This window comes from Calonectris borealis, chromosome 38 (genome assembly GCF_964195595.1).
Source record: "Calonectris borealis chromosome 38, bCalBor7.hap1.2, whole genome shotgun sequence".
In the NCBI taxonomy this organism is placed as follows: Eukaryota; Metazoa; Chordata; class Aves; order Procellariiformes; family Procellariidae; genus Calonectris; species Calonectris borealis.
The window spans coordinates 95,331-108,154 of record NC_134349.1 but is presented as its reverse complement, the minus strand read 5'-3'; the positions used below and the strand labels follow the sequence as shown (position 1 = coordinate 108,154).

At 44.2% G+C, this 12,824-nt stretch overlaps 1 gene segment (V, D, J or C); it reads right to left on the bottom strand.

Annotated features, from left to right (window-relative positions):
- LOC142074572 (Ig gamma-3 chain C region-like) overlaps positions 1-12,824 on the bottom strand; it is a 77,410-nt gene that overhangs the window by 62,828 nt on the left and 1,758 nt on the right. Inside the window, 3 exon segments of the C gene segment in view lie at positions 7,415-7,511; positions 10,664-10,748; positions 12,386-12,438. Coding sequence covers positions 7,415-7,511; positions 10,664-10,748; positions 12,386-12,438 — 235 coding nt within the window.

The window sequence follows — 12,824 nt, the reverse complement described above, 5'->3', positions numbered from 1 at the left end:
CACCCTGTAGCTGCTTCTGCAGAACCAGTATGCGACCAGTTCCTACTGGGACCAGTACTGGCACCCCACAGCCGCCCTGTAGCTGCTTCTGCAGAACCAGTACGCGACCAGTACCTACTGGGACCAGTACCGGCATCCCACAGTCGCCCTGTAGCTGCTTCTGCAGAACCAGTATGCGACCAGTTCCTACTGGGACCAGTACTGGCACCCCACAGCCGCCCTGTAGCTGCTTCTGCAGAACCAGTACGCGACCAGTACCTACTGGGACCAGTACCGGCATCCCACAGTCGCCCTGTAGCTGCTTCTGCAGAACCAGTATGCGACCAGTTCCTACTGGGACCAGTACTGGCACCCCACAGCCGCCCTGTAGCTGCTTCTGCAGAACCAGTACCAGACCAGTACCTACTGGGACCAGTACCGGCACCCCACAGCCGCCCCGTAGCCGCTCCTGCAGGACCAGTACCAGACCAGTACCTACTGGGACCAGTACGGGCACCCCACAGCCGCCCTGTAGCTGCTTCTGCAGGACCAGTACCGGACCAGTACCTACTGGGACCAGTACGGGACCAGTACCGGCACCCCACAGCGCCCTGTAGCTGCTTCTGCAGAACCAGTACCGGACCAGTACCTACTGGGACCAGTACGGGACCAGTACCGGCACCCCACAGCCGCCCTGTAGCTGCTTCTGCAGAACCAGTACGGGACCAGTACCTAATGGGACCAGTACCGGCATCCCACAGCCACCCTGTAGCTGCTTCTGCAGAACCAGTACGGGACCAGTACCTACTGGGACCAGTACCGGCATCCCACAGCCACCCTGTAGCTGCTTCTGCAGGACCAGTACCGGACCAGTACCTACTGGGACCAGTACCGGCACCCCACAGCCGCCCTGTAGCTGCTCCTGCAGGACCAGTACCGGACCAGTACCTACTGGGACCAGTACCGGCACCCCACAGCCGCCCCATAGCTGCTTCTGCAGAACCAGTACGCGACCAGTACCTACTGGGACCAGTATTGGCACCCCACAGCCACCCTGTAGCTGCTTCTGCAGGACCAGTACCGGACCAGTACCTACTGGGACCAGTACGGGACCAGTACGGGCACCCCACAGCCGCCCTGTAGCCGCTTCTGCAGAACCAGTACCAGACCAGTACCTACTGGGACCAGTACGGGCACCCCACAGCCGCCCTGTAGCCGCTTCTGCAGAACCAGTACGGGACCAGTACCGGCACCCCACAGCCGCCCTGTAGCTGCTTCTGCAGAACCAGTACCAGACCAGTACCTACTGGGACCAGTACCGGCACCCCACAGCCACCCTGTAGCTGCTTCTGCAGAACCAGTACCAGACCAGTACCTACTGGGACCAGTATGGGACCAGTACCGGCATCCCACAGCCGCCCTGTAGCTGCTTCTGCAGAACCAGTACCAGACCAGTACCTACTGGGACCAGTACCGGCATCCCACAGCCGCCCTGTAGCTGCTTCTGCAGAACCAGTACCGGACCAGTACCTACTGGGACCAGTACAGGACCAGTACCAGCTGCCCCATAGCTGCTCCTGTAGAACCAGTACCCACCCAGTATCAGACCAGTACCAACTGGGACAAGTACCGGACCAGTACCAGCCCTTGGGTTGCAGTGGCAATCAACCCAATTAAGGCAAGCAACCCAATTAATTAAGGCAATTAATGCACTTAAGGCAATTATTGCACTTAATTAAGGCAATTAATGCAACCCCTCTAATTAATTAACCTAATTACACTAATTAGCCCCTATTAACAAGCCTCCAGGGTGCAATACAGCCTGTAATTAACTGAATCGGGTAATTAGCTCCGCTCATTAACCCCTAATTGCCTCTCGCGCAACCACCAACTCCAAAACCTCATTAAAAACCCCGTTAATTAAAACCTCGTTAATTAGAGCCGAAAAAAGAAGGAAATGCCTTGCCCGACTCCAAGAGCTTAATTAATTGCCTCGTGGGTTATGCATTAATATGGATCTTTAAGTTAATTAATCTAATTAATTACTAGAAGTTTTTAAACCTTCATGACGGTTTAAAAGCCGACCTCATCCAATTTGTTAATTAGATTAATTAATATATAGATTATGTCGCTCTATAGATCAACATAGGTCGGATTTAATTAGGGTCAGGTAGTTTCGAATGAATTAATTATACAGATTATACCTCGATGTATTAATATATATTAATATCGTAATACATCTATCTATTAATATATATTAATATCGTAATACATCTACCTATTAATATATATTAATAAATCTATGTATTATAAACCTATATATTGAGAAATCTCTATATTAACAAATCTATCTATTAAATAATCTATCAATATATATTAATAAATCTATAGGTCTCTCTATTAAGAAATCTATAGGTCTCTTAATAAATCTATAGGTCTCTATTAAGAAATCTATAGGTCTCTATTAAGAAATCTATAGGTCTCTCTAGTAAGAAATCTATAGGTCTCTATTAATAAATCTATAGGTCTCTCTAGTAAGAAATCTATAGGTCTCTATTAAGAAATCTATAGGTCTCTCTAGTAAGAAATCTATAGGTCTCTCTATTAAGAAATCCATCTGTATATTAATATATCTATATTACAGACCCAACAGACAATAATCTATAACGTATAGATAATAGATAATCTATAGATACGATATTCTCTCTAAGGTATTGTATTATCCTATGGCTATACTATAGCTGTAACGTTTACATCTCTAACATTTCCTATCGATTCATATAGATATTAAGTGATCTATATAATAGCTGTATCTATAATATCTTTCCCTCCATACGATAGGTATCTATATAGCGGTTCAATATATCTTACGTTATATGATATAATATATCTCGATTTCTGTGTATCTGTTATTTATTAGATAGAGCTATATTAGACGTAGCGATTATATATACACATATAAATATATCGGCTATATGATAGATATATCTAATTCTTTACGTCATATACGATATATATCTCACCTCATCTAACATTGGATACGGCTGTATAGAATAGATACGGTAAGACACAATTCACCTTATAGATACCTACGACGTACTACATGCCACACTATGTACGACATCCTATACGATATATGGTATAGAAATGGATCCGCGTGAGACCGAACATCTCCCCGCATCGAAAAATACATTAAAATATACGTTACCATGTCTCCATACACTTTAAAAAAAATATATAAAATATATCGCAATAACCGAATTGGCTTTTAGACCTATAGCAATGTAAAGAAAAAAACCCAACCCCTATTTTCATATACGTTGACCTCTCAGGGCAGGCCGGGGCCTTTCGTATACGTTAACAGACAGGGGGATTCTTTTAAAATCCCTTTTTTTTTTTGAGAGGAAAAGGGCTTAAACCCCCCCCCCCGCAGGGAAACGGCTTTGCCCAAAACCGCCTGAATTCAACCCAAAACCACCAAAAAAAAAAAAAAAAAAGGGTCGTTTTGCCCCCAAAAGCAGGTGCTGTTTTTCAGGCCAAAAAAAAATAAAAAAAGGGGAATTGGGAAAAAAAATAAACACCCCCCCCACCCCACCCCCCACTTCTCCTTTCTTGCTGTTTTCGAAACCAAAACCGGGCTATTTTGGGCAATTCTGGGCTGAAAAATAAACAAGCGCAGCTGGCACCTGCGGGCCGAAAAAAAAACCTCCGCCATTTTAGGTGTAAACACCCCCCCTTTGGAAAAAATTACTTTGAAATTAATTTCTTTATATTTTCACCCTTCGGGGCTGCCTCGAACTTCGCTTCTCGACGGGCCAAAAAACTGGCAAAAAAAGGTGTTTTTCTAATATTTTTTTTTTTTTTTTCCTAATCACCATCCGCAGGGGCAAATAATTCAATTTTTGGAGCTGCGCTATAACTTAGAGCCCTGAATTTAAAATATCTTAATTTTTATTATATATAAAAATATATATATAAAGAAATCTACTAATATACTTATATATACTATTTTATATTTTTATATATTTTCATATCTTATATATTTTAATGTATTTTTATATATTATGTATTTTTAATATTATATCTTCAAATGTTTTTAATACTCTCTATATTTTTATATTATATATCTTTAACATATTATACGTATTTTTATATTATGTCTTCAAATATTTTTAATATTCTATATATTTTATATTATATATCTTTAACATATTATATATATTTTTATATTATATCTTCAAATATTTTAAATATTTTATGTTTATTTTATATATTATATTTTTAATATATATTTCTATATTATATTTTCAAATATTTTTAATACTTTATATATTTATATATATTATATATTTTAATATATATTCTTATATTATATTCTGAAATATTTTTATATTTTATATATCTTTTTATATGTTGTCTTTTCAATCTATATTTTATATTACATTTTCAAATATTTTTAATATTTTATAGATATTTTTATATATGATCTATATTTTTCTATTTTTTTTTTTTAAGTAATAACATTAAAACCCCCAACCTGCACCATAAATCACCCCCAATTTGACCTAAAAAACCCTTAAAAAAAAAAATAAATCTCATCCCCTTTTTCTGCGAGAATGAAGTTTTCATCGCAAGGGGGGGGGAATCAGATTATTACATTTATTTAGATTAATTAGCGCTCTAAAACACGTAATTATCTTTCATGCTTAATTAATACCTGCAATAAAACGAGTTTTCCCTATAAAAAGGGACCTCCCTGCTCTTGAAAACTCCATTTCTGGCCCTTTTCAACCTATTTTTAATTCGTTTTTTTTTTTAAGAACCGAGATGCTGAGAAGCCTCCCCCCAAAAAATCACTATTTTCCCCTCAACTCCCCCAAACCCCATTTTTTCAACCCAAAACGGCCCATTCCCAAGCCTGCCCGCTGTATAAGACCGACAGAAAACGCCCTGCCAGCAACGCTAATTAGCGATAATTAATTAAAAATTAGATCAACGGGGAGATTTCCCGCGGTTATTGGTAAACAGGGAGGGGAAAGAAGAAAAAAAAAAATATATAATTCACAATAATGGACCAAAAAGGGCAAAAAAAACTATTCCTCAAGTCCCCGCTTAAAATTTAACCTTCTCTTAATTGATCATTAATGATAAAAGAGCCAAATTTGGGGGGAAAAAAAAAAAAAAAAATCAAGATTTTTGTTTGAATTAATAAATTTCCTATCAATGACGGAATTAAAAAAGAAATCTCCTATTAAGGGATTTTAAATCAAATTTGGGGGGGGGGGTTAAGTCAAAGTCCTCTGAAATAGCCCCCCCCCCAATCAAATTAATCGACAAAAAGAAAAAAATCCAATTTTTCTACATAAAAATAGGGTTGGAGTTCGGCTTCGCTAAAAACACCCCTAAAACTGCCCTCAAAAATTATAAAAATTAAGGTTTTTCTTTTTTTAAGCCCAGACTAAGCCCTCCCCTAAATTCACCCAAGAGCCCTCAAAATGCCACTTCTTAAAGAAAAAGTGATAAAAACTCACAATAATTTAAAAAAAAAAAAAAAAAATCAAGAAGAGTCACAGAGATCGAAATTTGGGGATTTTAACTGGCAAATTGAACTCGAAAACCCCCCAAAACAGCTCAAAAAAAAAAAAAAAAAAGGGAGAAATGACCTAAAATAATCATCCTTCAGCCTCGATCTTCACCCACCATTTCGGGTCGGATCTCACGAATTTTTTTTCCACCTCGTTAACTACCCTCCCTGAGCCTTTTAATTAAAAAATAGGGATTTTTCTACCCTTTCTGGCCCCAAAAACGCTCTCAAAAAAAGCCGCTTTTAGGGCACGGCCTGAAGACTTGGTCTGCAAACTGCCTGATGAAAAATATATATAATTTATAAAAATATAGATCATTTATATAAAAATATATGTCATTTATATAAAATATATTTATATATAAATTATATATATTTTTATATAGATATATATATCGTTTATATAAAATATATATCTATAAAAATATATCATTTATATAAAATATAGATCATTTATATAAAATATAGATAATTTATATAAAAATATATATAATTTAAAATTTCTAATTCCTAACTCATAATTTCTAATTCCTAACTCATAATTTCTATAGAAATAAATATATTTTTATATATTTTTATATATAAATATCACTATATTTACATTTTTAAATACTTTTCTTTTTTTTTTGAAAAAAAAAAAGAAGATCCAACAACCAAACACTTAAAAATCCACAAAAACACTGAAAAAAATTTCAAAGTCCTCCCTGCTCTTATCTACCAAATCCTTTTTGCGGCTTATTTTGACCCTAAAAGTCCTTTTTTATTCCCCATTTTGCCCAAATCAAGCGATTTCAGCCCCAGAAAAAAATATATTTATATTTATAATATTATATTCGGGGGGGGGGTGGGGGTGGAAAAAATCACTATTTCTACTCTACCCAAAACCCCCTGAATTAAATGTCGTCCCTTAGAGGAAAATGTCATTTTCCGCACCAAAAAAACCATCTCCCGGCACAAAAAAATTCACGGACTGAGCCCCCAAACTTGCCCCTTTGACCTGAAATTTCTTTTTTTTTTTTTTCAAAAAAAACCACCCTAAAACTGCCAAAATTGGGGGCTTTTTTGGCATTTTTGCCATCAAATTGCCTCTGAATTAATTTTTTCCACAAAAAAAAAGACCCTAAAATCAACTTTTTGCCCACTTTGGCCAGCAAATCACCCACGGATCATTTTTTCTCCCTAAAAAAAGACCTTAAAAATTGACTTTTTGACCTATTTTTCACCATCAAATCATCCCCAGATGAATTTTTCCCAAACAAAAGACCCTAAAATCAACTTTTTTGCCCAAATCTGCCATTAAATCACCTACAAATGATGTTTTCCCCTAAAAAAAAAGACCCTAAAATTGACTTTTTTGCCCAAATCTGCCATCACATCACCTACGGATTTTTTCCCCCTAAAAAAAGACCCTAAAATCGACTTTTTTGCCCAAATCTGCCATTAAATCACCTACAAATGATTCCTCCTCTAATAAAAGACCCTAAAATCGACTTTTTTTGCCCAATTCTGCCATCAAATTGCCTCAGGGTGAATATTTCCCCCCCGCAAAAAACCTGAAAAAAATCAACATTTTGACCCATTTTTAACGATCAAATTCCTGCCGGCCAAGCCCTCCCCGCCCTTCCAAAAAACCCTCAAAATCAACTTTTTGACCTCAAATCACTTCCAAACGGACATAAAATGCCCTAAAAACCGACATTTTGACCCACCGACCGCCGTTTCGCCCCGATTTCGGCCCCCGAAAGGGGGGTCTCCCGCCCTCAAGCCCCCCCCCACCCTCCGCCCCGGCCAAGATTTGGGGAAAAAAAGACCAAAATTTGTCATGGCGAGATGTTGGGGACGAGGACTTACCGGAGGAGACGGTGACGACGGTCCCGGTCCCCCACGCGTCGATACCACCAGCATTGCCACGGTGACGCAAAGCCCGTGCCCCGCCGCGCAAAAACTCCTCCCCCGGCGATTTTGAGGGTTAAAATCCGTTTTCAACCAATTCGGGGCATTTTCCCCCTCCCCCCCGTAGGTGCAGCCGAGAAAATTTTTTTCAAAGATAAAAATATGGATTTTTGGCCTTTTTGGGTGCACCCTGCGGACTTAAAATTGCTGGTTTTTTTTTTTTCGGTGCGTCGTGCGGACTGATGTAACAGAAATGTGGATATCGCATCCAAAAAATGGGCAAAAAAGGGAGAGAAAAGGGAAAAAGAAGCCACAAAAGGAAAAAGCGCCACCGTACTTGGGGCAAAAATGGACATAAAGAGGAGAAAAACCCCATATTTGGGATCACAAAGCCCATATAAGGCAGAGAAATGCTCATATTTGGGGCAAAAATGCCATAAAAGAAGAAGTATTAAATATTTGCGGAAAAAATGCCATAAAAGATAAAAACATTTGGGGCAAAAATGGACATAAAGAGGAGAAAACCCCATATTTGGGATCACAAAGCCCATATAATGCAGAGAAATGCCAATATTTTTGGGGAAAAATGGCATAAAAATATAAAATGTCTAAATATTTGCGGAAAAAATGCCATAAAAGTCAAAAACATCTAAATATTTGGGGCAAAATTGGCCATAAAGAGGAGAAAACCCCATATTTGGGATCACAAAGCCCATATAAGGCAGAGAAATGCCAATATTTTGGGGGAAAAATGCCATAAAAATATAAAATATCTAAATATTTGTGGAAAAAATGCCATAAAAGGCAAAACCATCTAAATATTTGGGGCAAAATTGGCCATAAAGAGGAGAAAACCCCATATTTGGGATCACAAAGCCCATGTAAGGCAGAGAAATGCCAATATTTTTGGGGAAAAATGGCATAAAAATATAAAATGTCTAAATATTTGTGGAAAAAATGCCATAAAAGGCAAAACCATCTAAATATTTGGGGCAAAATTGGCAATAAAAGCCAAAAAGATGCCAATAGTTGGGGTAAAAATGGCCCTAAAAGGCAAAACATCCCCAGATTTGGGGTAAAACGGGCCACAAACGGAAAAACACCCAAACGCTTGGTACAGAAATGCCCATAAATAGCAAGAGCATCCCCATATTTAGGTAAAAAAAAGATACTAAAAGCAAAACATCCCCATTTTTGGGTTAAAACTGGCCAGAAAGGGGAAAAAACCACAAACAGACCCAGATTTTGTGCAAAATTAGTCATAAAGCACCAAATCGCCCCCAGATTTGGTCGAAACTGGCCCAAAGCGCCAAATCGCCCCCGGAGTTGGGTCGAGAAGGGCCCAAAGCGCCAAATCGCCCCCGGATTCGGGTCGAGAAGGGCCCAAAGCGCCAAATCGCCCCCGGATTCGGGTCGAGAAGGGCCCAGGGAGCCAAATCGCCCCCGCATTTGGGGCAGAATTGACAATAAAGGGCAAAACAGGCCCAGATTTAGGCAAAAACGGTTGCAAGAGGAAACCCATCCCACTCTTGGGTGCAGAAATGGCAATAAAGGGCAAAAGCGTGGCCAGGTTTGCTTCAGAAGTGGCCAGGAAGGGGAAGAGGGCCCAGGCGGGGGCTGGTCCCCCGGGAAAGGCCCCCCCGGGCGCAGCCGCTGGCGGCGGCGGAGCTGAGCCCCCGGCACCGTTTTTGTCACCGCCGGCACCACCGTGATAAGCACCATAACCACTACCAGCACCCACGGTGACACAGGGGGGCACAAAATCCCCCCGGCGCAGCCCCCTCCTCTGCGGGGCCGCACGCCCGAGCGCCCACAGGCCGAGCTCCGCCCTCCCGCACCCCAAAAACGCCCCGACACGCAGAAAATAACCCTGGATTTGGGGCACAACTGCCCCTTGCAGTGCAAAAACATTCCAGATTTGTGGGAAAAAAACGTCCATCGGGTGGAAAAGCACCTCCAGTTTTGGGGGGAAAATAGGTCGTACAATGAACGCCATCCTCATTGGTGCAAAAAATGGCCGTCAAGGGCAAAAAATCCCATCGTTCCTGCCAGGTTGCACAGAAGCCGCAAAACCAGTCTCATCTTGAGGGAAAAACGACCCTAAGTCGAAAAAAAAAGGACCCCATTTGCTGCCAAACCAACCACGAAGGGCAAAAGCATCCCCAGATTTGGCCAAAATGGTCCCTAAAGTGCCAAACGCCCCCAGACTCGCGGCCAAAGCCGACGTTGAGGGAAAACGCGCCCATAGTGGAAGAAAACGCCTTAAAAGGCAAAACGGGCCCAGATTTGCTGAGAAAACCGGGCACAAAAGCCCAAAGCGTGCCCACGTTTGGGGAAAAACTGGCCAGAAAGGGCAAAACCTGCCGGCCCTTGGCAAAAAATGGCCAGAAATGGCAGTAGAATCCTCCAGTTTGGGGCCAAAAGGGGTCGAAAAGCCCAAATCGCGCCCAGATTTGGGTCGAGAAGGGCCCAAAGCGCCAAATCGCCCCCGGAGTTGGGTCGAGAAGGGCCCAAAGCGCCAAATCGCCCCCGGATTCGGGTCGAGAAGGGCCCAAAGCGCCAAATCACCCCCGGAGTTGGGTCGAGAAGGGCCCAAAGCGCCAAATCGCCCCCGGATTCGGGTCGAGAAGGGCCCAGGGAGCCAAATCGCCCCCGGATTTGGGGCAGAATTGACAATAAAGGGCAAAACAGGCCCAGATTTAGGCAAAAATGGTTGCAGGAGGAAACCCATCCCACTCTTGGGTGCAGAAATGGCAATAAAGGGCAAAAGCGTGGCCAGGTTTGCTTCAGAAGTGGCCAGGAAGGGGAAGAGGGCCCAGGCGGGGGCTGGTCCCCCGGGAAAGGCCCCCCCGGGCGCAGCCGCTGGCGGCGGCGGAGCTGAGCCCCCGGCACCGTTTTTGTCACCGCCGGCACCACCGTGACCAACCCAACCACCACCACTACCAGCACCCACGGTGACACAGGGGGGCACAAAATCCCCCCGGCGCAGCCCCCTCCTCTGCGGGGCCGCACGCCCGAGCGCCCACAGGCCGAGCTCCGCCCTCCCGCACCCCAAAAATTGCCCAAAAAGGGAAAAACAGCCCCAGATTTCATCCAAACCGACCCGAAAGCGCAAAAGCAGCCCCACCTTTGCTGAAATGTCCCCAAGCAGCAAAAGCATCCCCGTTTTTAGGAGAAAAATTGCCATCAGAGGAAAATCATCCTCACGTTTGTTGAAAGTACGGCCACGGCGGGCAAAACATTCCCACGTTTCAGGCAATAGCGGGAATACGAAGCAAAAACATCCTCCCGCCTGGGGAAAAAAGGGCGATAAACAGCAAGAAATCCCCAGATCTGCTGTAAAAGCGGGCACGTAGGGAAAACATGCTCAGATTTGGGGAAAAATTGTCCCTAAAGAGCAAAACAGGCCCTGATTTGGGGCAAAACTGGACCGAAAAGGCAAAGCACCCCGAGATTGGCTCAAAAACGTAGCAGACAAGCCCAAAGAATGCCCAGATCTGGGACAAAAATGGCAACAGCGGGCAAAAATACCCCCCAATTTCCCACCGAAATGCCCATAACAAGCAACAGCAACCCCACGTCGAAGACAAAAATGGTTCTACGAAGGAAAACATGCCCAGGTTTGGGGGCAAAAATGGCCATAAAGGGCAAAACATCCCCACATTGGCTGCAGAACCGGCCCCAACATCCAAAGCATCAGCGGAATTGGGGCAAAAATGGTCCTAGTGGGAAAAGCATCCCCCCGTTTGGTGCAAAAACTGACCATAAAGGGCAAAACTTGCCCAGATGTGGGGTAAGACGGGCACTAAAGCTCAAAACCATCCCCAAGTTTAGGGCATAAATGGTTGGGAGGGGAAAAACATCCCCACATTGCTGGCAAAAACGGCTGTCAAGGGCAAAACATCCCGAGATTTCGGGCAAAACTGGCCGTAAAGGGCAAAACGTCCCCAGAAACGGGGGAAAGCTGCACAGAAAGGGCAAAACATGCCCAGATTTGGGGCCAAAGTGGTCATAAAGGGCAAAAGTGTCCCCGCAAGACCTGCAAATATGGCCATAAAAGGCAAAACATGCCCGGATGTGGGACCAAAACGGCCTAAAGAGGCAAAACATCCCCCCCCTTGGCAGCAGAGGTGGCCCGAAAAGGCAAAAGCATCGGTGCTTTGGGGAAAAAGCGTCAAGAAAGGGTTAAACGTCCACAACTGGAGGGCAAAACTGGTCCTAAAAAGCAAATTGTCCCCAGATTTGCTGCAGAATCAGCCAGAGAGGACAAGAAATCCTCAAATTTGCTGCTGAAACGGCCAAAAAGAGGAAGAGGGCCCAGGCAGGGGCTGGTCCCCCGGGAAAGGCCCCCCCGGGCGCAGCCGCTGGCGGCGGAGCTGAGCCCCCGGCACCGTTTTTGTCACCGCCGGCACCACCGTGATAAGCACCATAACCATAACCATAACCACTACCAGCACCCACGGTGACACAGGGGGGCACAAAATCCCCCCGGCGCAGCCCCCTCCTCTGCGGGGCCGCACGCCCGAGCGCCCACAGGCCGAGCTCCGCCCTCCCGCACCCCAAAAACGCCCCGACACGCAGAAAATAACCCTGGATTTGGGGCACAACTGCCCCTTGGAGTGCAAAAACATTCCAGATTTGGGGAAAAAAGACGTCCATCGGGTGGAAAAGCACCTCCAGTTTTGGGGGGGAAAATAGGTCGTACAATGAACGCCATCCTCATTGGTGCAAAAAATGGCCGTCAAGGGCAAAAAATCCCATCTTTCCTGCCAGGCTGCACAGAAGCCGCAAAACCAGTCTCATCTTGAGGGAAAAACGACCCTAAGTCGAAAAAAAAAGGACCCCATTTGCTGCCAAACCAACCACGAAGGGCAAAAGCATCCCCAGATTTGGCCAAAATGGTCCCTAAAGTGCCAAACGCCCCCAGACTCGCGGCCAAAGCCGGCGTTGAGGGAAAACGCGCCCATAGTGGAAGAAAACGCCTTAAAAGGCAAAACGGGCCCAGATTTGCTGAGAAAACCGGGCACAAAAGCCCAAAGCGTGCCCACGTTTGGGGAAAAACTGGCCAGAAAGGGCAAAACCTGCCGGCCCTTGGCAAAAAATGGCCAGAAATGGCAGTAGAATCCTCCAGTTTGGGGCCAAAAGGGGTCGAAAAGCCCAAATCGCGCCCAGATTTGGGTCGAGAAGGGCCCAAAGCGCCAAATCGCCCCCGGAGTTGGGTCGAGAAGGGCCCAAAGCGCCAAATCGCCCCCGGAGTTGGGTCGAGAAGGGCCCAAAGCGCCAAATCGCCCCCGGATTCGGGTCGAGAAGGGCCCAGGGAGCCAAATCGCCCCCGGATTTGGGGCAGAATTGACAATAAAGGGCAAAA